The following is a 27,245-nucleotide window of genomic DNA, read 5'->3' on the forward strand; positions in this document are numbered from 1 at the left end:
CATGTGTCCTGAGAGTGAGGGGACACCAGGTCTGTCTGTATTACGTGCCCTGAGAGTGAGGGGACACCGGGACTGTCTGTATTATCTGTGTCCTGAGAGTGAGGGGACACCGGGACTGTCTGTATTACATGTGTCCTGAGAGTGAAGGGACACTGGGACTGTCTGTATTACATGTACCCTCAGAGTGAGGGGACACCGGGGCAGTCTGTATTACATGTGTACTGAGAGTGAGGTGACTGTCTGTATTACATGTACCCTCAGAGTGAGGGGACACCAGGACTGTCTGTATAACATGTGTCCTGAGAGTGAGATGACACCAGGACTGTCTGTATTACATGTGTCCTGAGAGTGAGATGACACCAGAACTGTCTGTATTACATGTGTCCTGAGAATGAGGGGACACTGGGACTGTCTGTATTACATGTGTACTGAGAGTGAGGTGACACCAGGACTGTCTGTATTACATGTGTCCTGAGAGGGAGATGACTGTCTGTATTACATGTGTCCTGAGAGGGAGGGGACACCGGGACAGTCTGTATTACATTTGTCCTGCGAGTGAGGGTACACTGGGACTGTCTGTATTACACGTGTCCTGAGAGTGAGGGCACACCTGGACTGTCTGTATTACATGTGTCCTGAGAGTGAGGGGACACCGGTACTGTCTGTATTACATGTGTCCTGAGAGTGAGGGAACACCGGGACTGTCTGTATTACATGTGTACTGAGAGTGAGGGGACACCGGGACTGTCTGTATTACATGTGTACTGAGAGTGAGGGGACACCGGGACTGTCTGTATTACATGTGTCCTGAGAATGAGGGGACAATGGGACTGTCTATATTACATGTGTCCTGAGAGTGAGGGGACACCGGGACTGACTGTACTACATGTGTCCTGAGAGTGAGGGGACACCGGGACTGTCTGTATTACATGTGTACTGAGAGTGAGGGGACACCGGGACTGTCTGTATTACATGTGTCCTGAGAGTGAGGGAACACCGGGACTGTCTTTATTACATGGGTCCTGAGAGTGAGGGGACACTGGTACTGTCTGTATTACATATGTCCTGAGAGTGAGGGAACATCGGGACTGTCTGTATTACATGTGTCCTGAGAGTGAGGGGACACCGGGACTGTCTGTATTACATGTGTCCTGGGAATGAGGGGACACTGGGGACTGTCTGTATTACATGTGTCCTGAGAGTGAGTGGACACTTGGACTGTCTGTACTACATGTGTCCTGAGAGTGAGGGGACTCCGGGACTGTCTGTATTACATGTGTCCTGAGAGTGAGGGGACACTGGGACTGTCTGTATTACACGTGTCCTGAGAATGAGGGGACACTGGGGACTGTCTGTATTACATGTGTACAGAGAGTGAGGGGACACTGGGACTGTCTGTATTACATGTGTCCTGAGAATGAGGGGACAATGGGACTGTCTGCATTACATGTGTCCTGAGAGTGAGGGGACACCGGGACTGTCTGTATTACATGTGTCCTGAGAATGAGGGGACAATGGGACTGTCTGTATTACATGTGTCCTGAGAATGAGGGGACAATGGGACTGTCTGCATTACATGTGTCCTGAGAGTGAGGGGACACCAGGACTGTCTGTATTACATGTGTCCTGAGAATGAGGGGACAATGGGACTGTCTGTATTACATGTGTCCTGAGAATGAGGGGACAATGGGACTGTCTGTATTACATGTGTCCTGAGAGTGATGGGACACCGGGACTGTCTATATTACATGTGTCCAGAGAGTGAGGGACACCGGGACTGTCTGTATTACATGTGTCCTGAGAGTGAGGTGACACAGGGACTGTCTGTACTACATGTGTCCTGAGAGTGAGGGCACACCGGGACTGTCTGTATTACATGTGTCCTGAGAGTGAGGGGACACCGGTACTGTCTGTATTACATATGTCCTGAGAGTGAGGGAACACCGGGACTGTCTGTATTACATGTGTACTGAGAGTGAGGGGACACCGGGACTGTCTGTATTACATGTGTACTGAGAGTGAGGGGACACCGGGACTGTCTGTATTACATGTGTCCTGAGAATGAGGGGACAATGGGACTGTCTGTATTACATGTGTCCTGAGAGTGAGGGGACACCGGGACTGTCTGTATTACATGTGTCCTGAGAATGAGGGGACAATGGGACTGTCTGTATTACATGTGTCCTGAGAGTGAGGGAACACCGGGACTGTCTTTATTACATGTGTCCTGAGAGTGAGGGGACACCGGTACTGTCTGTATTACATATGTCCTGAGAGTGAGGGAACATCGGGACTGTCTGTATTACATGTGTACTGAGAGTGAGGGGACACCGGGACTGTCTGTATTACATGTGTCTTGAGAATGAGGGGACAATGGGACTGTTCTTTCAATGGAAACTACATCATTTGCGCCTTTGTACAAAAAGGGGGGTTGCTTGTTTTGCTACCCATCATGCGTCATGTTATCAGTATGGCTGAAAGTCATGCCCCCGTTTATCGCCATGCTGGGGGTATGACCAGCGATTCCCATCTCTGCACAGTATTATCTGATATTATAGTGTAATTCTGCCCTGATGGGACATATCACAGATTACAGGGGGATTAGTATCATTGTTTGTGGCATCGGAACTGCGATGATCCAGTGCTATCTCCTATCATGAACTGATCAGAGCTGGCGACACATCCAAATAAGTGCAAGACAAACGTCAGGAACATTTGCTGACAGGGGAAAAGCTAGCGAGATGGAATCTCACCTGTCAGCACAGTATTACAGAGATGGGACCTCACCTGTCAGTATAGTAATACAGAGATGGAATCTCACCTGTCAGCACAGTATTACAGAGACGGGGACCTCACCTGTCAGTATAGTAATACAGAGATGGGACCTCACCTGTCAGTATAGTAATACAGAGATGGAATCTCACCTGTCAGCACAGTATTACAGAGACGGGGACCTCACCTGTCAGTATAGTAATACAGAGATGGGACCTCACCTGTCAGTATAGTAATACAGAGATGGGACCTCACCTGTCAGCGCAGTAATACAGAGACGGGGACCTCACCTGTCAGTATAGTAATACAGAGATGGGACCTCACCTGTCAGTATAGTAATACAGAGATGGGACCTCACCTGTCAGCGCAGTAATACAGAGATATGACCTCACCTGTCAGTATAGTAATACAGAGATGGGACCTCACCTGTCAGTACAGTAATACAGAGATGGAATCTCACCTGTCAGTATAGTAATACAGAGATGGGACCTCACCTGTCAGTATAGTAATACAGAGATGGGACCTCACCTGTCAGTACAGTAATACAGAGATGGAATCTCACCTCTTAGCACAGTATTACAGAGACGGGGACCTCACCTGTCAGTATAGTAATACAGAGATGGGACTTTACCTGTCAGTACAGTAATACAGAGATGGGACCTCACCTGTCAGTATAGTAAAACAGAGATGGGACCTCACCTGTCAGTATAGTAATACAGAGATGGAATCTCACCTGTCAGTATAGTAATACAGAGATGGGAACTCACCTGTCAGTATAGTAATACAGAGATAGGACCTCACCTGTCAGCACAGTAATACAGAGATGGGATCTCACCTGTCAGTATAGTAATACAGAGATGGGACCTCACCTGTCAGTACAGTAATATAGAGATGGAATCTCACCTGTCAGTATAGTAATACAGAGATGGGACCTCACCTGTCAGCATAGTAATACAGAGATAGGACCTCACCTGTCAGCACAGTAATACAGAGATGGGATCTCACCTGTCAGTATAGTAATACAGAGATGGGACCTCACCTGTCAGTATAGTAATACAGAGATGGGACCTCACCTGTCAGTGTAGTAATACAGAGATGGGACCTCACCTGTCAGTATAGTAATACAGAGATGGAATCTCAACTGTCAGTATAGTAATACAGAGATGGGACCTCACCTGTCAGTATAGTAATACAGAGATGGGACCTCACCTGTCAGTATAGTAATACAGAGATGGGACCTCACCTGCTAGTACAGTAATACAGAGATGGAATCTCACCTGTCAGTATAGTAATTACCTGTCAGCACAGTAATACAGAGACGGGACCTCACCTGTCAGTGCAGTAATACAGAGACGGGATCTCACCTGTCAGTATAGTAATACAGAGACGGGATCTCACCTGTCAGTATAGTAATACAGAGACTGGACCTCACCTGTCAGAGCAGTAATACAGAGACGGGACCTCACCTGTCAGCACAGTAATACAGAGACGGGGACCTCACCTGTCAGCGCAGTAATACAGAGATGGGACCTCACCTGTCAGTACAGTAATACAGAAATGGGACCTCACCTGTCAGCACAGTAATACAGAGATGGGAACTCACCTGTCAGTACAGTAATACAGAGAGGGGACCTCACCTGTCAGTACAGTAATACAGAGATGGGACCTCTCCTGTCAGTACAGTAATACAGAGAGGGGACCTCACCTGTCAGTACAGTAATACAGAGAGGGGACCTCACCTGTCAGTATAGTAATACAGAGAGGGGACCTCACCTGTCAGAGAGGGGACCTCACCTGTCAGCACAGTAATACAGAGATGGGACCTCACCTGTCAGTACATTAATACAGAGATGGGACCTCACCTGTCAGCACAGTAATACAGAGATGGGACCTCACCTGTCAGTATAGTAATACAGAGATGGGACCTCACCTGTCAGTATAGTAATACAGAGATGGGACCTCACCTGTTAGTTCAGTAATACAGAGAGGGGACCTCACCTGTCAGTATAGTAATACAGAGAGGGGACCTCACCTGTCAGTATAGTAATACAGAGATGGGACCTCACCTGTCAGTATAGTAATACAGAGACGGGGACCTCACCTGTCAGCATAGTAATACAGAGATGGGACCTCACCTGTCAGTACAGTAATACAGAGATGGGACCTCACCTGTCAGTACAGTAATACAGAGATGGGACCTCACCTGTCAGCACAGTAATACAGAGATGGGACCTCACCTGTCAGTACAGTAATACAGAGAGGGGACCTCACCTATCAGTACAGTAATACAGAGAGGGGACCTCACCTATCAGTACAGTAATACAGAGAGGGGACCTCACCTGTCAGTGCAGTAATACAGAGATGGGATCTCACCTGTCAGCGCAGTAATACAGAGATGGGACCTCACCTGTCAGCGCAGTAATACAGAGATGGGACCTCACCTGTCAGTACAGTAATACAGAGAGGGGACCTCACCTGTCAATACAGAAATATAGAGAGGGGACCTCACCTGTCAGTATAGTAATACAGATATGGGACCTCACCTGTCAGTACAGTAATACAGAGATGGGACCTCACCTGTCAGTACAGTAATACAGAGATGGGACCTCACCTGTCAGTATAGTAATACAGAGATGGGACCTCACCTGTCAGCGCTTTAATACAGAGATATGACCTCACCTGTCAGTATAGTAATACAGAGATGGGACCTCACCTGTCAGTATAGTAATACAGAGATGGGACCTCACCTGTCAGCACAGTAATACAGAGATGGAATCTCACCTCTCAGCACAGTATTACAGAGACGGGGACCTCACCTGTCAGTATAGTAATACAGAGATGGGACCTCACCTGTCAGTATAGTAATACAGAGATGGGACCTCACCTGTCAGTATAGTAATACAGAGACGGGGACCTCACCTGTCAGCATAGTAATACAGAGATGGGACCTCACCTGTCAGTATAGTAATACAGAGATGGGACCTCACCTGTCAGCGCAGTAATACAGAGATGGGACCTCACCTGTCAGTATAGTAATACAGAGATTGGACCTCACCTGTCAGCACAGTAATACAGAGATGGGATCTCACCTGTCAGTATAGTAATACAGAGATGGGACCTCACCTGTCAGTACAGTAATACAGAGATGGAATCTCACCTGTCAGTATAGTAATACAGAGACGGGACCTCACCTGTCAGTATAGTAATACAGAGATGGGACTTTACCTGTCAGTACAGTAATACAGAGATGGGACCTCACCTGTCAGTATAGTAAAACAGAGATGGGACGGGACCTCACCTGTCAGTATAGTAATACAGAGATGGGACCTCACCTGTCAGCGCAGTAATACAGAGGTGGGACCTCACCTGTCAGTACAGTAATACAGAGATGGAATCTCACCTGTCAGTATAGTAATACAGAGATGGGACCTCACCTGTCAGTATAGTAATACAGAGATGGGACCTCACCTGTCAGTATTGTAATACAGAGATGGGACCTCACCTGTTAGTACAGTAATACAGAGATGGAATCTCACCTGTCAGTATAGTAATTACCTGTCAGCACAGTAATACAGAGACGGGACCTCACCTGTCAGTGCAGTAATACAGAGACGGGATCTCACCTGTCAGTATAGTAATACAGAGACGGGATCTCACCTGTCAGTATAGTAATACAGAGACTGGACCTCACCTGTCAGAGCAGTAATACAGAGACGGGACCTCACCTGTCAGCACAGTAATACAGAGACGGGGACCTCACCTGTCAGCGCAGTAATACAGAGATGGGACCTCACCTGTCAGTACAGTAATACAGAAATGGGACCTCACCTGTCAGCACAGTAATACAGAGATGGGACCTCACCTGTCAGTACAGTAATACAGAGAGGGGACCTCACCTGTCAGTACAGTAATACAGAGATGGGACCTCACCTGTCAGTACAGTAATACAGAGAGGGGACCTCACCTGTCAGTACAGTAATACAGAGAGGGGACCTCACCTGTCAGTATAGTAATACAGAGAGGGGACCTCACCTGTCAGAGAGGGGACCTCACCTGTCAGCACAGTAATACAGAGATGGGACCTCACCTGTCAGTACAGTAATACAGAGATGGGACCTCACCTGTCAGTATTACACCCCGGGTGGCAGCATCATTATTGGGTGTTGTAGATGCTGCCTACCTGCCATTCTGATTCTGTAATGTGCCTGTAACAATGCCAGCTGTCAGCACCAGATAGTGAGTGTGGTTCCCCCCCTAGCCCGTGCCCGTTCCCCGGGGGCACAATGTGCAGACATGCTGTAACACTATGTCATGCTTCCTTTGCTCATGCATTTGGTGTTTACATATTTATCTGTTATTTCCCCTCTATCCCACATAATACATTGTGTTCCCGTGCTGGTAGGAAGTGTCTCCTGTGACTGGGGCCCGGTACACACGTGTAGAGACTCACTGAGGGCAGAGTCACTTGTGCCAGTCTGGGCACCATGCCAGTCACACCCGCTACATGTGAAGACAGACATGGGGTGGGGCACAAAATAATAGCGGGGCATTCATACTCTTACTGATTGTTTCTGTATATATTTATAGCTGAGACGCTGCTATGCCCGGGCTTACATAATGTTTATTCATCTGTTTATTCTGTAATTAAATGTAATACACACATGTACACACAGGCCATCTACACACATGTACACAGGCCATCTACACACATGTACACAGGCCATCTACACACATGTACACAGACCATCTACACGCATCTACACAGACCATCTACACGCATGTACACAGGCCATCTACACACATGTACACAGGTCGTCTACACGCATGTACACACAGGCCATCTACACGCATCTACACAGACCATCTACACGCATCTACACAGACCATCTACACGCATGTACACAGGCCATCTACACACATGTACACAGGTCGTCTACTCGCATGTACACACAGGCCATCTACACGCATCTACACAGACCATCTACACGCATCTACACAGACCATCTACACGCATGTACACAAGCCATCTACACACATGTACACACAGGCCATCTACACGCATGTACACAGGCCATCTACACGCATGTACACAGGCCATCTACACACATGTACACACAGGCCATCTACACGCATGTACACACAGGCCATCTACACGCATGTACACAGGCCATCTACACGCATGTACACAGGCCATCTACACACATGTACACAGGTCATCTACATGCATGTACACAGGCCATCTACACGCATGCACACAGGCCATCTACACGCATCCACACAGGTCGTCTACACGCATGCATACGTAGTTTGTTCTCGGTCATCTGACACCAGGGCAGACATTATAGCTCAGAGTAATGCTGTGATAAAATAATGGACAGATGCCTAATAGTGAGATTCAGGGGTGCATGTATAATGGGTGCAGGCACACGGGCCCTTGGGTCCAGAGGGGGATCGAACCGCCCACCTTGCACCCATTTATACTTACCTCTCTGGAGTCCAATGTCAGTGCTTGTCTCTGCGCTTTAAAAACGGCTGGAAAATGGTCATCGCATTCATTTTCCTGTCATTTGAGCATACGCAGTACAGGGAAAATGGCCGCTGCTGCCATTTTCCCGGTGATCTGCGCATGTGCTATAGACTCTGGGCGCACTCAAGTGCACTGCCGGCCGCTGAAGGTAGAGGAGGGGGCCGGTATCGGAGACTGCCCATGGGCCCCCTCCTCTCTAGAAACGCCCCTGGGGAGATTAGCACTACAATAACACCCGTGCAGAGCCTGGTGATTGCTATAACACATGGCGTGGGCCCTATCACAGCCCCTGTCCCTGGATGTGATCAGTGATACGTCCGGGCGCTACTTCATTTCTTATTGCCGTGAAAAGCGGAGGTAAGAATTCTAACTATTGGGTCTAGATCCTGATAAGTAATAAATGGGTGCCGTGGACTATCTACTAAGCCTTGGGAGTCTATTCATGTAGATCCTGCCATAAATCCAGGGCACTGGCGATCCGGTCCTCAGCTGCGCTCCTTGGAGACCGCAGTGTGGATGCCAAGATCTCTGATGGGGCAGGGAGTAAATAGTCTAAAGCAGTGGTTCCCAAACTGGGTGCCTCAGGGCACTGGCAGGGGGGCCTCGGGGTGGTGGTCCAGTACCAAATAAAATGATTTTTAGTCAGTGTGATAGGAAAACCAGTGCCAGTGGCTGCCAATCCAAAAATATGTGGAGAAAAAGAAGCACAGCCCTGTCACCCACCTCATAACTCTACCTAAGGTATGTTGCTAAATTTCTCAATAAGAAACTTTTGGCCCAAGGGAGCCGTGGAAAAAATGCTGATACTCTAGGGCGCCGCGATTCATAAAAGTTTGGGAACCCCTGGTCTAAAGCGCCCCGGCATATGCAATACTAAGGGCAGTGCGATGCAGCGGGGGTGGGGGCAGAGTGGCTGGCCGTGGGGACAGCAGTTTGAAGTGACAAGTGGCGAATGCCAGGTTTTTTCGTGGCGACGATAGTGCGGGCTGAGTGAGCACCAGCAGCGGGGACAGAGCCAGCGGGCAGTAAGCAGAGTGAGGGGACCCAGCATATGCCGAGTCTCTTCATTAGTCACAGAGCTTCTATAGTGTGAGGAAACATATTAGCATTATACACAGCACAGCGTGGGCGGGGTGGGGACAGAGTGAGTCGGTAGCGGAGGCACCGAGCATATACCGGTCACTTCACCATTATACTCTCCGGGAACGTCCCAGTAACACACTGGGAGCAGGGGAGTTTGTCTCCCTCCCAATTTCTCCCTGGGCACCACTGATTGGCCGGTGTCAGGGAAGAGGGCGGGGAGACAGCTGTATGGGAAAGCGATGTCTACACTAATCAGGGGCTCCGCTGATTGGCCGGTGTCAGGGAAGGGGGTGGGGAGAGTACAGGAAGGGGGAGGGGAGAGTACAGGAAGGGGGCGGGGAGATGGCTGTATGGGAAAGCGATGTTTACACTAATCAGGGGCTCCGCTGATTGGCCGGTGTCAGGGAAGAGGGCGGGGAGACAGCTGTATGGGAAAGCGATGTCTACTCTAATCAGGGGCTCCGCTGATTGGCCGGTGTCAGGGAAGGGGGTGGGGAGAGTACAGGAAGGGGGAGGGGAGAGTACAGGAAGGGGGCGGGGAGATGGCTGTATGGGAAAGCGATGTTTACACTAATCAGGGGCTCCGCTGATTGGCCGCTGTCAGGGAAGAGGGCGGGGAGACAGCTGTATGGGAAAGCGATGTCTACTCTAATCAGGGGCTCCGCTGATTGGCCGGTGTCAGGGAAGGGGGTGGGGAGAGTACAGGAAGGGGGCGGGGAGAGTACAGGAAGGGGGCGGGGAGATGGCTGTATGGGAAAGCGATGTTTACACTAATCAGGGGCTCCACTGATTGGCCGGTGTCAGGGAAGGGGCGGGGAGAGTACAGGAAGGGGGCGGGGAGACGGCTGTATGGGAAAGCGATGTTTACACTAATCAGGGGCTCCACTGATTGGCCGGTGTCAGGGAAGGGGCGGGGAGAGTACAGGAAGGGGGCGGGGAGACGGCTGTATGGGAAAGCGATGTTTACACTAATCAGGGGCTCCACTGATTGGCCGGTGTCAGGGAAGGGGCGGGGAGAGTACAGGAAGGGGGCGGGGAGACGGCTGTATGGGAAAGCAATGTCTACACTAATCAGGGGCTCCACTGATTGGCCAGTGTCAGGGAAGGGGGTGGGGAGAGTACAGGAAGGGGGTGGGGGAGACGGCTGTATGTATACACTTTAAGCCAAACATTGGGGTAGATTCACAGTTACAGGCAAGTCAGCCACAATAACAATTGCATGGTAACTGACCCCCTCCTCCCCTCTCCTAGGTATCTGACCCCCTCCTCCCCTCTCCCAGGTATCTGACCCCCTGCTCCCCTCTCCCAGGTAACTGACCCCCTGCTTCCCTTTCCCAGGTATCTGACCGTCTACTCCTCTCTCCCAGGTATCTGACCCCATACTCCCCTCTCCCAGGTATCTGATCCCATTGCTTCCCTCTCCCATGTATCTGCCCATGCTCCCCTCCCACATGTATCTAACCTCTGCTCCCCCTCTCACAGGTATCTGATGACCTGCTCCCCCTTTCACAGGTATCTGACCCCCTGCTTCTCCAATCCCAGGTAACTGACTCCCTGCTCCCCTCTCAGGTCTAACCCCATGCTGACCTCCTGCTCCCCTCTCAGGTCTGACCCCCTGCTCCCCTATCAAGTATCTGACCCCCTACTCCCCTCTCACAGGTATCTGACTCCCTGCTCCCCTTCTCAAAGGCATCTGACCCCTGCTTCCCTCTCCCATATATCTGACCACCTGCTCCCCTCTCACAGGTATCTGATCCCCTGTTCCCCTCTCCTAGGTATCTTACCCCCTGCTTCTTTCTTCCAGATATCTGACCCTCTGCTACCCTCTCCCAGGTATCTTTCCCCCTGCTCCTCTCCCAGGTATCTGATCCCCTGCTCCACTGTCCCATGTATCTGACCCCCTGCTCCGCTCTCACAGGTATCTGACACAGTGCTCCCCTCTCACAGGTATCTGACCCCCTGCTCCCTTCTCCAAGGTTACTGATCCCCTGCCTCTCACAGGTATCTGACCCCATTGCTTCCCTCTCCCAGATATCTGACCCCCAGCTCCCCTCTCCAAGGATACTGATTCCCTTCTCCCCTCTCACAGTTATCTGAACCCCTGCTCCCCTCTCACAGGTATCTGACCCCCTGCCCCCCTCTCACAGGAATCTGAACCCCTGCTCCCCTCTCACAGGTATCTGACCCCCTGCTTCTTTCTTCCAGGTATTTGACTCCCCTCTCCCAGGTATCTGACCCCCTGCTCCCCTCTCCCAGGTATCTGACCCCCTGCTCCCCTCTCCCAGGTATCTGACCCCCTGCTCCCCTCTCACAGGTATCTGACCCCTGCTCCCCTCACACAGATATCTGACTCCCTGCTCACCCTCTCAAAGGTATCTGACCTCCTGCTTCCCTCTCCCATGTGTCTGATCCCCTGCTCCCCTCTCACAAGTATCTGACCCCCTGCTCCCCTCTCTTAGGTATCTTACCCCTGCTTCTTTCTTCCAGGTATTTGAACCCCTGCTCCCCTCTCAAAGGTATCTGACCCCCTGCTCCCCTCTCCCAGGTATCTGATTCCCTTGCTTCTCTCTCTGTATGGGACTGTTGTAGGATGTGTATCTCTCTGTATGGGACTGTTGTAGGATGTGTATCTCTGTGTATGGGACTCTTGTAGGATGTGTATCTCTGTGTACAGGACTGTTGTAGGATTTGTATCTCTGTGTATGGGACTCTTGTAGGAAGTGTATCTCTGTGTATTGGACTGTTGTAGGATGTGTATCTCTGTGTACGGGACTGTTGTAGAATGTGTATCTCTGTGTACAGGACTGTTGTAGGATGTGTAATTCTGTGTATGGGACTCTTGTAGGATGTGTATCTCTGTACAAAGGACTGTTGTAGGATGTGTATCTCTGTGCATGGGACTGTTAAAGGATGTGTATCTCTGTGTACAGGACTGTTTTAGGATGTATATCTCTGTGTATAGGACTGTTGTAGGATGTGTATCTCTGTGTACAGGACTGTTGTAGGATGTGTATCTCTATGTACAGGACTGTTGTAGGATTTGTATCTCTGTGTATGGGACTGTTGTTGGATGTGTATCTCTGTGTATGGGAATGTTGTAGGATGTGTAACTCTGTGTATGGAACAATTGCAGGATCTGTATCTCTGTGTATGGGACTGTTGTAGGATGTATATCTCTGTGTACGGGACTGTCGTAGGATGTGTATCTCTGTGTACAGGACTGTCGTAGGATGTGTATCTCTGTGTACAGGACTGTTGTAGGATGTGTATCTCTGTGTACAGGACTGTTGTAGGATCTGTATCTCTGTGTACAGGACTGTTGTAGGATCTGTATCTCTGTGTATGGGACAATTGCAGGATCTGTATCTCTGTGTACGGGACTCTTGTAGGATGTGTATCTCTGTGTATGGGACTGTTGTAGGATGTGTATCTCTGTGTATGGGACAATTGCAGGATCTGTATCTCTGTGTACGGGACTCTTGTAGGATGTATATCTCTGTGTACAGGACTGTCGTAGGATGTGTATCTCTGTGTACAGGACTGTTGTAGGATGTGTATCTCTGTGTACAGGACTGTTGTAGGATGTGTATCTCTGTGTACAGGACTGTTGTAGGATGTGTATCTCTGTGTACAGGACTGTTGTAGGATGTGTATCTCTGTGTACAGGACTGTTGTAGGATGTGTATCTCTGTGTACAGGACTGTTGTAGGATGTGTATCTCTGTGCATGGGACTGTTGCAGGATCTGTATCTCTGTGTAGGAGATTATTGTAGGATGTGTATCTCTGTGTACAGGACTGTTACAGGATCTGTTTCTCTGTGTATGGGACTGTTACAGGATCTGTTTCTCTGTGGATGGGACTGTTGTAGGATGTGTATCTCTGTGTATGGGACTGTTGTAGGATGCGTATCTCTGTGTATGGGACTGTTGTAGGATGTGTATCTCTGTGTATGGGACTGTTGTAGGATGTGTATCTCTGTGTACGGGACTGTTGTAGGATGTGTATCTCTGTGTATGGGGCTCTTGTAGGATGTGTATCTCTGTGTACAGGACTGTTGTAGGATTTGTATCCCTGTGTATGGGACTGTTGTAGGATGTGTATCTCTGTGTATGGGACTGTTGTAGGATGTGTATCTCTGTGTATGGGACTGTTATAGGATGTGTATCTCTGTGTACAGGACTGTTGTAGGATTTGTATCCCTGTGTATGGGACTGTTGTAGGATGTGTATCTCTGTGTATGGGACTCTTGTAGGATGTGTATCTATGTGTATGGGACTGTTGCAGGATCTGTATCTCTGTGTATGAGACTCTTGTAGGATGTGTATCTCTGTGTACGGGACTGTTGTAGGATGTGTATCTCTGTGTACAGGACTGTTGTAGGATTTGTATCCCTGTGTATGGGACTGTTGTAGGATGTGTATCTCTGTGTATGGGACTGTTGTAGAATGTGTATCTCTGTGTATGAGACTCTTGTAGGATGTGTATCTCTGTGTACGGGACTGTTGTAGGATGTGTATCTCTGTGTACAGGACTCTTGTAGGATGTGTATCTCTGTGTATGAGACTGTTGCAGGATCTGTATCTCTGTGTATGGGGCTCTTGTAGGATGTGTATCTCTGTGTACAGGACTGTTGTAGGATTTGTATCCCTGTGTATGGGACTGTTGTAGGATGTGTATCTCTGTGTATGGGACTATTGTAGGATCTGTATCTCTGTGTACAGGACTGTTGTAGGATGTGCATCTCTGTGTATGGGACTCTTGTAGGATGTGTATCTATGTGTATGGGACTGTTGCAGGATCTGTATCTCTGTGTATGGGACTCTTGTAGGATGTGTATCTCTGTGTACAGGACTCTTGTAGGATTTGTATCTCTGTGTATGGGACTGTTGCAGGATCTGTATCTCTGTGTATGGGACTCTTGTAGGATGTGTATCTCTGTGTACAGGACTGTTGTAGGATGTGTATCTCTGTGTATGAGACTGTTGTAGGATGTGTATCTCTGTGTACTGGACTGTTGTAGGATGTGAATCTCTGTGTACAGGACTGTTGTAGGATGTGTATCTCTGTGTATGGGACTGTTGTAGGATGTGTATCTCTGTGTACTGGACTGTTGTAGGATGTGTATCTCTGTGTATGAGACTGTTGTAGGATGTGTATCTCTGTGTACAGGACTGTTGTAGGATGTGAATCTCTGTGTATGAGACTGTTGTAGGATGTGTATCTCTGTTTACTGGACTGTTGTAGGATGTGAATCTCTGTGTACAGGACTGTTGTAGGATGTGTATCTCTGTGTATGGGACTGTTGTAGGATGTGTATCTCTGTGTACTGGACTGTTGTATGATGTGTATCTCTGTGTATGGGACTCATATAGGATGTGTATCTCTGTGTATGGGACTGTTGTAGGATGTGTATCTCTGGGTACTGGACTGTTTTAGGATGTGCATCTCTGTATACAGGACTGTTGGAGGATCTGTATCTCTGTGTATGGGACTCATGTAGGATGTGTATCTCTGTATACAGGACTGTTGCAGAATCTGTTGTCTTTGTGTATGAGACTCTTGTAGGATGTGTATCTCTGTGTACAGGACTCTTGTAGGATTTGTATCTATGTGTATGGGAATGTTGCAGGATCTGTATCTCTGTGTACTGGACTGTTGTAGGATGTGTATCTCTGTGTACTGGACTGTTTGAGGATGTGTATCTCTGTGTACTGGACTGTTTGAGGATGTGTATCTCTGTGTATGCGACTGTTGTAGGATGTGTATCTCTGTGTATGGGACTCATGTAGGATGTGCATCTCTGTATACAGGACTGTTGGAGGATCTGTATCTCTGTGTATGGGACTGTTGCAGGTGGAGGAGATGTTGTTTAGTTCTTGGGATTATGTCATATGTAGGTGTATTGATTTCTTCCTGTCTCTTCCTCATTCCTCCCATGTCCGTACATGCTGTTTCCCACACGTGAGTGTGAACATGAAGTGCAGTACAGTAAGCAGGCGTGGCATGTTCTGTGGAAGTTGGGATAAGCCACAAAACTCTTACACAGGATGTTTCACATACTGTATTGTGTGTATACACTGGAGCGGATGTATTGACTGTACACATGTGTTTATAGAGGGTTATATTAGGCAGTGCTCACACATGTAACCTGCCAGTCCATTGGAAGCACCACAAGAGAGAGAGCAGCTCAGTGTGATCTGCCACATCCAGCTACAGTTACTGGCCATACGTTCCTACAAGTCACTTTCTTCTCCTTGGCAGCAGACGCTGAGATGGTGACCGAGGAGGGGACCGAGTGGCTTCTCTCCCTGCTGCGGGAGCTGCAGCTGGATCAGTTTTACCCCAAGATCCGGGATGAGCTGAACGTAACACGACCGGGACACTTTGATTTTGTGAAACCATTCGATTTGGATCAAATTGGCATGGGGAGACCAGGTAAGCTATATGCTATGTATACACATTATCTGGCTAATCCTGTATAATGTAACTGAATTTTTTCCTAAAGCACCCTACCTCATCCCAGGCATCAGTGTTTCCTTGTTAAACCATAATAAGAAACATTGTAAACACACACAAGAGATATTGCTGTTCATTCAACCCACATACAGTGAACCTGCATGAAAAATCTATAGCAGAATTTATATATATGACTTGCACCACAAAATATTATATTAATAAACATATTAATTAATTAAATAAAAATACATTTTTGTATATTTTGCAAACACAATATATTTATTTCACTATAAAATAAAATATTAATAAAATAAATTATTACATTAAAAAAACATGCATTAATATATATTTTGAATACAATAGTATAATGTTTGCAGCATAAAATAAAATATTAATAAAATAAATTAAATACATTATCAACATATATTGCAAACAAAACAATATACTTTTGATCTATAAAATATGAATACAATAAATTATTATAAAATATAGAAACAACAATGTTTGCACAATGAAATAAAATCTTAATAAAATAAATTGAGCAAAATACATTGTCAACATATACTGTAAACACAATATATTTTTGCACTATAAAATAAAATCTTAATAAAATAAATTAATAAATGAAATAAAATAAATTAAAGGACAATATTAATATATATATTGCATATACTTGTTGCACTATATTATAAAATAATAATAAAACAACTTTCAAATCAAATAAAAATACATTGTTAATATATGGTCATTGCAACAATATAGTTTTTGCATTAGAAAATAACATATTAGTAAAGTTAATTACTAAATTAAATAAAATACATAATTTCTATATACAAGTTTGAACAGAAAAATAAAATTATTGCTCCATAAAATACAGTAGTAGTAATTCGCACACAGATGGATTTCAGATTTGCTTTATAAGTCTCAATATTCCTCCTAGTTTAATATTTAAACTATTTTCATTTTATTTCATGTTGCATTAATTATATATTTATATTTACAACAAATATTTAACATTTATTTTTATTGAAAATATTTTATTTTGTTTTGTAATAATTATATTGTTGTTTACAGTATGTATCAATAGATTTATCTGAAGCCAATTCCAAGAGTCATTTATTTTTATGCAGAACATTTAGCTTTATGCGTTAAAATCCTAGATAGCAGGGTCTGATCACTATCTCTGTTAGACTGAAATTGAGGTTGTAATACTAGATACAGGGGTCTAATCACTTTCATGGTCAATGTGAATGCTGGTTAGTTGGCTTTTATTACTTTATTTTTCAGACCAGAATAGGGGGTATAATCCTTGAAAGTAAAAGCTCATTACTTCTGTGGACAGATTGGAATAAAGATGTACAATCATTGATAGTGGGGTCTGACCACATTTGCAGTCAGACAGCCATACGGGTGTTTACAATCCTGGATAGTTGGGTCTGACCAAAGTTCAGACTGATATAGGAGTTATGTTACTTTATATAGTAAAATTGAGAATTTATAAAACCAAACAGATATATGACAACTTGAAAGTGATTGGAGATTTTGCCTGATTTAAAGAGGCAATTTGTAACCAGACAAAGCCTGGTTGATATTGTTTTTTTTTTTTGTTGTTTTTTAAACAATGTCGATTTAAATGTAGTTGCTAAATTGCTAAAGTTTTGTAGGTGTCTGGAACTTGCAGCCTATTAAGTGTATCCCTCTCTGGTGTAACTATATTTACACACATAATAAGGTGCTCTTTCTTAGATCACATCTTCAGCGTTCCTATCTATCTGATTGTTTTTAGTATACACATGTGTAGGGTGGTTGAGTGGGAAATGATACCACTTCCTATTGGAAAGTGACTGTACTCCCTCTGTACATTACATAATGTTCACCCTGTTCTGTTTGACTGATTTCCTCCCTGTACACCTGTCACGTGTCCCGTATGTGTCTCCCCGTGTCTCACTCGCACCTGACCTTATTTCATAGTGCAGTGAGGTCACCGTAGGGCTTGGAATGAGTTGTATGTGTATATGTCATTCATTCCAGCATTTCATGGACACATGTGCCGAAACTCTTCACACTACCATTTGTATTTTAACTATGTTCAGATTTAAGTACAACTGAATATTACCCAGCTTCCACACACAGTTGACATCTCATAATTTTATAGTTTTTGAACACCATCTCCAGCACATCTGATGCCAAATTCTTGGCAACCTGTCTTCTTCTGTCATTCAACATTGATGCAGTCTTTGCCTCCTGACTCTCCATTCCACCCAAATACGAGATAGCAGCATCATATAATCTCCTATCCTTCAGGAGATATACATAATCTATTGCCTCCCTTCTCCCATTTACCCATCATCTCTGTCTCCACTCATCCTCAACAGTGCTCTCCTCATCAGCTCCTGCAGTCACGCTTTCTGGACCTTCAATATCCCACTAATTTTGAGCTCCATCATTTCCACCTTGACCTAATGTTCTTCACCCTTCTTCCTCATTTATCTATGACATAGACTTTATATAGGAGTGTGTTGTACTATCTTTGGACAAGTCATACACAATTTGTGATTAATTGTTTTATTTCCAAGAAATTAGATAATAATGGGGTATCTCCCACGTTTAGAGTCAAAGAAAGTCAATGTTTCCCTCCCCTAGAGGCTAAATTCTGCTTCTCACCTCATTTTTCTGGCATATTTCTGTATTTTAGGACAGAGAAGACTTTTCGAAGCTCTAAAGCGGAGAAAGCCTCCGGTGCGCCCCAAATCCTGGATGTACAAGGTATGATGCCTTTTATAATGTATGTTATGTAAATGCACAGTCCGTCATACAGTTCTGCTCCAACAGAATTTATGGACTAAAGACAATGGGGCCCAAGCCTAATCCTTGTCCCGCACACCGCACGGTGACCCCCCTACTTTCTGACCCTCATAAATGGGTGTAGGGTAGGTGGGGGTCAAAACGTTACTTTAGGACCATCTCCTCCATTAATGTAACACTCAGTCCCCAAAAGCCCTCTCACCTGGGTTCAAACATTTGCGCCACAAGAGATACTGCCATCTTGGACAACGAACCCACAAGCTTCACAAACCAGCCCTTTAACACGTTTGTGAATCTGCTTTACCTTGGGCTTTGTGTGTGATATTATCTGATTTATATAGCAATGAGACCGGTGACAGATCCTTGTGGTAGCACTGCTCAAGCTTTACAAGTTGCTGTAAGTGAACTTTGTAATCGGTCTCCTGGCATCCTGGCACCTTTACACGGGTGACTCAGGCAGCCGCAGGTGAGGTCCTGGGTGGAGTTATTTCACTGATTATTGCTGAACATACCTGTTGTTTATTCATTATTAGTAACATGATAATTAAATAAAGCCCATAAAACTACTCTCACATGGAGCCAATCTGTGATGGTATTAATCTACTCCTGCACCCATTTGTACAGGTGTGTAGGTTGCACTACAAAACCCAGGTCGGATTATCGGCTGCAGCTGATCTTCTGCTTTTCCTTCTTCCTAGATGTTCTCAGCGAGAGGGCCAGAAAATCCAGACTCCCCCACGGACACCGTTACCTCAACGTCCCCAACATCCGGCTTCCCCCGCAGCGACCCCGACTGCTCCCTGAAGTGTCTGATCAATGAGCGGGATCTGAGTCTGTTTGAGCGTCTGGGGGACGGCTGTTTTGGGGTGGTCAGGAGGGGAGAGTGGAGAATACCAAACGGGAGAATTGTAAGTATTCTTGGGAATGGGGGGCAACAAATGTACCAGGGGGGCTGGGGAATTACTGTTATCACTGCATCCTCTGCGCCTATAGTTACTACAGGATTTATAGCAGCTTCCGCGCTCTGGAAAGTGTCAGATCATTTATATATTTAGATAATTATTTCACTGGTTTCTGGAACTACTTATAAAACGTGCCGGGACCGCGTACCCCTGAGCACCCCTAAAAACAAGGTGACGGTACCACGTACCCCCCAGAAACAATTCTCTGCCTGAAGTATTGGTGATTGTAGCATAATTCCTGCACCCAGTATATAACATTCCTATTCCTATATCCCATTAGGTGAATGTCGCAGTGAAATCCCTCCGCACAGACGCCAGCTCTGACCCAGATGCGCTAGTAGATTTCCTGCAGGAAGTAAACTCTATGTATGCCTTGGACCATCCACATCTCATACGGCTATACGGGGTCGTTCTGGCGCAGCCACTGAAAATGGTGAGTAACTAGAGGCACAGGGGTATAGAGAAAGCCGTATACACAGTGACACAGACCGTAGGGAGCTATGAGCCTGTCCCTCCCCCTGCAGGGTTACACAGACAGTAGGGAGCTATGAGCCTGTCCCTCCCCCTGCAGGGTGACACAGACAGAAGGGAGCTAGGAGCCTGGCCCTCCCCCTGCAGGGTGACATAGACAGAAGGGAGCTAGGAGCCTGTCCCTCCCCCTGCAGGGTGACACAGACAGAAGGGAGCTATGAGCCTGTCCCTCCCCCTGCAGGGTGACACAGACAGAAGGGAGCTATGAGCCTGTCCCTCCCCCTGCAGGGTGACACAGACAGAAGGGAGCTAGGAGCCTGCCCCTCCCCCTGCAGGGTGACACAGACAGAAGGGAGCTAGGAGCCTGGCCCTCCCCCTGCAGGGTGACATAGACAGAAGGGAGCTAGGAGCCTGTCCCTCCCCCTGCAGGGTGACACAGACAGAAGGGAGCTATGAGCCTGTCCCTCCCCCTGCAGGGTGACACAGACAGAAGGGAGCTATGAGCCTGTCCCTCCCCCTGCAGGGTTACATAGATAGGAAGAGAGCTATGTCTGCCCCTCCCCCTGCAGGGTTACATAGATAGGAAGAGAGCTATGAGTCTGCCCCTCCCCCTGCATGGTGACACAGACCGTTATTAGTCTGTGTCTGTAACTCACCCCTTCTCTCCTCCTCAGGTTACAGAGCTGGCACCCCTGGGATCTCTGCATGACACCCTGCGTTCTCGGTATGGCTCGTTCCCTCTGCCGCTCCTGTGGTCGTACTCTATGCAGATTGCATCTGGGATGAGCTACCTGGAGTCTCACAAGTTCATTCACAGGGACCTGGCTGCTCGGAACATTCTGATGACCAGTGAAGAGGTGGTAAAGATTGGTGATTTCGGCCTGATGAGGGCGCTGGCCGGGCACAATGATCACTACATCATGTCTGCTCACCGCAAGATACCTTTTGCATGGTGAGTAGATTTGGAACCACAGTGGATGGTTGTTCCCATGTAGGGAGAGAGATGACTCAGGAATCACTTCTAAACCATTTCATTCCCCTTACTTAGGTGTTCACCAGAGAGCTTAAAAATTGGGACTTTCTCTCACCCGTCTGATGTCTGGATGTTTGGGGTCACCCTGTGGGAGATGTTTACATATGGGCAGGAGCCCTGGCTGGGCTTGAGCGGGCGACAGGTAAATTGTTGGAAAATCAGCATTAGCTATGTGTCTCCTAGAGCAGAACAGACTTGTAACAGTCTCTTTCTCACCAGATATTGAGTAAAATTGACCGAGAGGGCGAGAGGCTGGAACGCCCGGATGATTGTCCGCAAGCTTTTTATTCAGTCATGATGAAGTGCTGGGCGGGTAAACCGGAGCACCGTCCAAACTTCAGCGGCCTGATGACCCTGCTGCAAGAGGTAAGGGAGCCGTCTAATGTACTCATGGCCACCTTCTTCCTAAGCTCTACCCCTGTCTCTAATGTGTCTGGGAGGTCTTGTTCATGGCCACCTTCTTCCCAAGCTCTACCCCTGTCTCTAATGTGTCTGGGAGGTCTTGTTCATGGCCACCTTCTTCCCAAGCTCTACCCCTGTCTCTAATGTGTCTGGGAGGTCTTGTTCATGGCCACCTTCTTCCCAAGCTCTACCCCTGTCTCTAATGTGTCTGGGAGGTCTTGTTCATGGCCACCTTCTTCCAAAGCTCTACCCCTGTCTCTAATGTGTCTGGGAGGTCTTGTTCATGGCCACCTTCTTCCTAAGCTCTACCCCTGTCTCTAATGTGTCTGGGAGGTCTCGTTCATGGCCACCTTCTTCCCAAGCTCTGCCCCTGTCTCTAATGTGTCTGGGAGGTCTCGTTAATGGCCACCTTCTTCCTTTGCTCTATCGCTGTCTCTAATGTGTCTGGGAGGTCTCGTTCATGGCCACCTTCTTCCTAAGCTCTACCCCTGTCTCTAATGTGTCTGGGAGGTCTCGTTCATGGCCACCTTCTTCCAAAGCTCTGCCCCTGTCTCTAATGTGTCTGGGAGGTCTCGTTCATGGCCACCTTCTTCCTAAGCTCTACCCCTGTCTCTAATGTGTCTGGGAGGTCTCGTTCATGGCCACCTTCTTCCTAAACTCTACCCCTGTCTCTAATGTGTCTGGGAGGTGTTGTTCATGGCCACCTTCTTCCTAAGCTCTGCCCCTGTCTCTAATGTGTCTGGGATGTCTTGTTCATGGCCACCTTCTTCCTAAGCTCTGCCCCTGTCTCTAATGTGTCTCCTCTTCCCTGAGCTGATCGCACTGTATCACTCTCTTACGCGCATTTCATGTGTTTTCTCCTCCTTACAGATAAGACCCCTGGAGGTCAGAGTACACCAAGAGGTGACTGACCCTACATTGCTGCGACTGGATGCTGGGGACATTGTTACTGTCATTGATGCTGGGTAAGTGCTCAGATACTCATTACCCATGAAAATGTGCCTATACTATATATATATATATATATATATATATATATCCCCAGGAGGACTTTTGCGGAAAACTCACTGTCATTGTAACAGAGATCGTTATTAGTTCCCCAGCGATATCATATACCCCAATATACTCCTGTACAGTCTATTACACACGAGGCATCTGCTTACTATCTGGGAATTGGTCTTCTCATCGCTGATTTGCTCCTGTCTTCTAGGCCAGACTCCCAGCTGTGGAGGGGACAGAACCGCCGGACTCTGAAGGTGGGGCAGTTTCCTTCCTCCGTCATCTGCCCGGAGGACTTAGCTCAGTCCCGGAGCTCTGTGCATTTGTCCAGCAGCCTGGGGAAGTTGTCTCTTGGAGATGTGGAAGCAGACAGCGAGTAAGTGTCTTCTCACCCCCTACATGTCATGGTGATAGCACCTTACCCTCCACCACCGATCTCACGAATTTGTCTTTCTCTCAGGAGGCGGAACAGAGGAAAAGAAGCTCTGCGCAAAGGAGGAGCTGGTCATGGAGGAGTGAAATTGCTCCGTATGCAGCGTAAGTGACCATTCTTGTGGCGTTATTATTATACGGCCCTTCCTCACCACCCTCAGAGCTTCCCCTTATCCTGATCTGCTTATATCAGATAGACGCTCTATTCCTTCATGTTTCCAGCTGTTTCTTCAGCAATTTATATGTATTTTATGTGTTTTTCTGGCTTCCACTCATCTCACAACCCTCCATATCTCTTCCCACTGCAGGTCTCTCCAAGAGCCTTGAGTCACTCTCAGACTTTGGGCCTCAAAGCAGCCCGCAAAATCATCCTCCGGCCAAAAGCCGCGTGCGAGATCTGGAGAGTTCACCTCCCCGTGACCCATCCCCAAGGAGAATGAGCGACCTTCCCCCGCGCCGGATCCTGGCAAACCTTCGGCCCCAGATTCTTCCAAAGCCAAAACCGCCTACTCCCAAGGATAGGTTTCTTCACCTGCCAACCATGGACTACCCTCCCCAGCAGGTGACCCGGTCCAACAAAGAGAAGTTCTCTTCCACCCCAGTTTTGTTCGGGGGGGAAACCATCCTGGCCCCTCGCCTGACACCTGATGGAAAAGCGCCAGGACAGAGGGGAGGAGCCGGAGAGAGCGATTTACAGAGGAAGCTGAAAGAGGTGAGAAAAAAACTAGCGGCCGGGGGATGACTAAACGCTGATGGGTTTTATTTTTGGGTTTCTTTTTGCAACTAAAATGAACCTTAAAAAAAAAAAAAGAAACCTGGAATTTATGGCAGATAAGAACCATTTCGGGCTCATTTCATCCACTATTTTATTTCATCCTTTCATACATAAAATAGGCTTATATCCATCTCATGCACGTTATAATCCTCCTACTGTCCCCAGCCAGCTATAAGGATATAACCAAGGTCATCACTAAAGACCCTGGGGACAGCCCATGTCTGAGGGGTATAGGTTGGAACATTGGACCTGATTCATTACGGATGGCTATTGGGATCGCAGCTGCGATTGCGCACACAGGTCTGCAGCGGAAATATGCGAATGACTGCGACCGCACAGCCAGTTCAGAGACCCCAAAGCCAGCATAGAGACGCCCACTACCTCCTACTACCGCTATCTCACATCCGTAATACCTCGCAGTCCTGCGTATACATCGGGAACATCGAGTAACATTGGCCCCTAGTGCACAATTACGGCAGGATTGACCTGACTCAGGAATCGCTAACCTCGCCGCACGCAGTGAGCACTCAATCTGCGATCGCAATGCTAACTCACGCATGCGCACTGTTGTGTATACGCAATACGCACCATCGGCTGATCTGCGTGCGCCGTTGCAGTTACGATCCGTAATGAATCATGCCCATTGTATGGCCAACATCTACTCTCTCTCTCTATATATATATATATATATATATATATATATATATATATGATATATATTTATTTATGTTTATGTGTCTGCTTTACAGGTGGAGGAGCGAGTGCACGGGGTGACGACGGAGGAGTGCAGGGAGGCTCTGCGAGCGTACTCCGGGGACGTCACACGGGCTGTCCAGGCTCTAAAGGTGAGGACATATGTGCACAGTACAGGTGATTTATCACAGCGCACAGGTGTAATCCTACAGCGCAACTTCACGCACCTGCTTTCCACGGGCGCTGTTATGTGTACGTACATGGATCAGCCGGCTAAGATGGCGGCACCTGCGGGGTGCAGGAGTTTGCATCCTCCTAAAGGGCAGATGGGGAACATTCCTTGCGGAGAGAGGATTAGGCGCAGATGCTGAGAGTTTTGCCGTGAAATGTATCAGCAGGTTTTCGTTTTGTGCTGTGATACTATTTATATCACTGACTTTATTTATTTATTTATTTTGCCGTGGGGGGTTTGTGCCATAAGCCCAACATCGACTTTTTTACTTTAATGGGACGTATTTTCTATTGTCCACTCGATGTATTTTACCCCATGCGATGAGACCTTTTATGTGTCAGCTTTGCGCCATGACTAATTCAGGACCTCTAATAGGTATCGCCGTGCAGCACGTAATGATTGACAGCAGGGGGAGGGGTCTAAAGTGGAGGGAGGTCCTCACTGTTATAACCCTATCCAAGAAATAGATTATACATGGTTCTGCTCTGTGCATCCCAGTCTGAGTATTGGGGCTTATTACCAGTTCTCACAGATATCCCGACTGAGAAATATATCAAGAACTCAGAATTGTTTGTAGAGAAATGCGAAGAAACTATATAACATGACCATGGTAAAATGAAAGGCTGCGGTGACTGGGGTATACAGATAAACGCTGAGGTGAATGACCCATAAGTGGCCGCCTCACGTGTTTAGTTACGTGTTTACAGCACGCGGGAGGAATTTCCCAGTAAAATGTAAAAATGTAAGATTGAATTCCTCCAGCTGTGAGCTGAGGCCAAGCCCACGTTCATCTGCCACGTGGGTATGGCTGCCCCCCATCACTCCCACCCACCCAGACACCCCCCCCGACCGTTACTCCCCCACCCCCACTCATCACCCCCCACCAGTCACTCCCCTCTATATTACTTACAAAATCTCGCTAAATAAACCAAAATTGAATTTTTGCTCTGCTCCATAAAATTAGGCGCAGCGGTGACTGTACCCCGTGCGGAACGCCGTTCTCCCCCCAGTTCGCCCCCTCGCCCCTTGCAAACGTCTGCTCCTCCGCAAAAGCTGCCATCTTGCTCTGCAAACCTTTGCGCTTTAGCGTAAATCTACGCGCACCTTGCAGAAAATGAGGCACGTGATGAGTCCATTTCTAATAAGCACCATGTGCGTCGCCTGCTTTGTGCTTCAGTATAAGGCCTGAGTGTTGTGTACTGACTCCTGTAATACCCTCTTCCCCCTCTAGGTGGAGCAGCTGTACAACGTGAGCCGCCACAGTAAGGAGGAATGTCGACGAATCCTGGAAAAGTGCCAGTGGAACCTGGAGGCCGCCTCCCGCTACGTATTACGGCGCGTGCTGCCATTGTGAAAGGGTCGCTGATGTTTTTTCCAGTGGAAGATTATTTCCTCGGTGACTGAAAGTTTCCACTATGAGGAGACTGAGGAGGCGCCAAGCGCTGCACACTCAGTATTCAGATTGTGGAACGTTTGTGCCCTACACAGGGATTTAACCATCCTGGGAGGACTACGGCAATGTCTGTCTACAGAAGCCGGGGAGTCTCGAAGGCGCTGGTCGTCTCTTCCTTCTCGTCCCAGGCACAGAAAGGTCTCGGGTGTTGAACATTATTTTACTCTTACAATGAACTCCTCTGGGACCCTTAAACCGAATCATGATCAAAAGGAACAAGCAAAAAGTGGGGGTGCTTCTTTACAGGAGGCTCACCATCTTGGGACTGGCATCATCCTAGTATTATCAGTGCCGCCATACTTACAGGCAGCAATCCTCTTCCTGTAGCGGTTGCTGGGCGCGATCGCCCCGAGGACTGGCAGCGGGCATGCTGGAATTGGTTGTGTTATTACGCGGAGAAGAGACTGTTACAGTGAAAGTGAGAGTCGGAGGGTCACATATCGGCGGCGTACGGGGCGGTCTGTACTTTTACGCTGCACGCAGTATTTGAATTCTTTTTTTATGAAGGTTCAGCGGACATAATAGCTGCGGTTTATGGTGCGTGACTGCATTTTAAGGGAATTTGTTTTTCTGCCTATTAATAGGAAGTAATGTAAGTTACCTCTGAGGGTACATGAGGTGTGAGGTGTCTCTGTACAGCTGTTATTGCCAGACACGATAGACCAGATACAGAAGACCTTCAGGGGAAAGCAGAGTGACGCTCCCACCTGTCTGTTATCGTGCGATCTCCAGGAACCGGTCTAACTCCTTCTGTTGTGTACAGAGCCCTGCAGCTGACCTCGCGCCCACCCCGGTGTGTACAGGGCTGTCACTGTATTGTACATTATTACACTTTATATACTGTTACTACTGAGAAGTAATAAAGATTTTACAATAATGAGCATCTCGTAGTGTTACTAGGACAGGGCACTGGGTGTGGGGGAGACTGCTTTGCTGCCCCTTGTTCTCTCCCAGGATGCCTATAATGCCTACTGAAAGTATAATGGCCAACAAAGACTAGACTCCATGAGACACACTCTACCTACGGAGCATAGGATCTGTAGGACATGGGTCACCAGGGACAAGGCTATACATGTCATACTGGGACATCAGGGACTAGGCTATACATGGCACACTGGGACATCAGGGACTAGGCTATACATGGAACAC

At 47.5% G+C, this 27,245-nt stretch overlaps 1 protein-coding gene across 3 annotated transcripts in view; it reads left to right on the plus strand.

Annotated features, from left to right (window-relative positions):
- The window catches only part of TNK1 (tyrosine kinase non receptor 1), a 53,001-nt gene extending 26,039 nt beyond the window's left edge, over positions 1-26,962 (plus strand). The window contains exons 1-14 of one of the 3 annotated variants that reach the window (XM_088465664.1): positions 11,895-11,927; positions 15,648-15,818; positions 18,535-18,605; positions 19,343-19,552; positions 19,887-20,039; positions 20,752-21,029; positions 21,126-21,252; positions 21,330-21,476; positions 22,383-22,477; positions 22,723-22,887; positions 22,972-23,048; positions 23,252-23,655; positions 24,468-24,563; positions 25,875-26,962. In XM_088465664.1, the coding sequence (XP_088321790.1) occupies positions 15,656-15,818; positions 18,535-18,605; positions 19,343-19,552; positions 19,887-20,039; positions 20,752-21,029; positions 21,126-21,252; positions 21,330-21,476; positions 22,383-22,477; positions 22,723-22,887; positions 22,972-23,048; positions 23,252-23,655; positions 24,468-24,563; positions 25,875-25,997 (2,109 nt within the window). In that variant the 5' untranslated portion in view covers positions 11,895-11,927; positions 15,648-15,655 and the 3' untranslated portion in view covers positions 25,998-26,962. Of the gene's footprint in view, positions 1-11,894; positions 11,928-15,644; positions 15,819-18,534; positions 18,606-19,342; positions 19,553-19,886; positions 20,040-20,751; positions 21,030-21,125; positions 21,253-21,329; positions 21,477-22,382; positions 22,478-22,722; positions 22,888-22,971; positions 23,049-23,251; positions 23,656-24,467; positions 24,564-25,874 lie in introns of those variants that run through there. The other 2 variants (XM_088465662.1, XM_088465663.1) reach the window with 2 other exon arrangements.
- The last annotated feature ends 283 nt before the right edge of the window (positions 26,963-27,245 follow it).

The sequence above is a fragment of the Taudactylus pleione genome, unplaced genomic scaffold (assembly GCF_031769625.1).
Source record: "Taudactylus pleione unplaced genomic scaffold, aTauple2 ptg002128l, whole genome shotgun sequence".
In the NCBI taxonomy this organism is placed as follows: domain Eukaryota; kingdom Metazoa; phylum Chordata; class Amphibia; order Anura; family Myobatrachidae; genus Taudactylus; species Taudactylus pleione.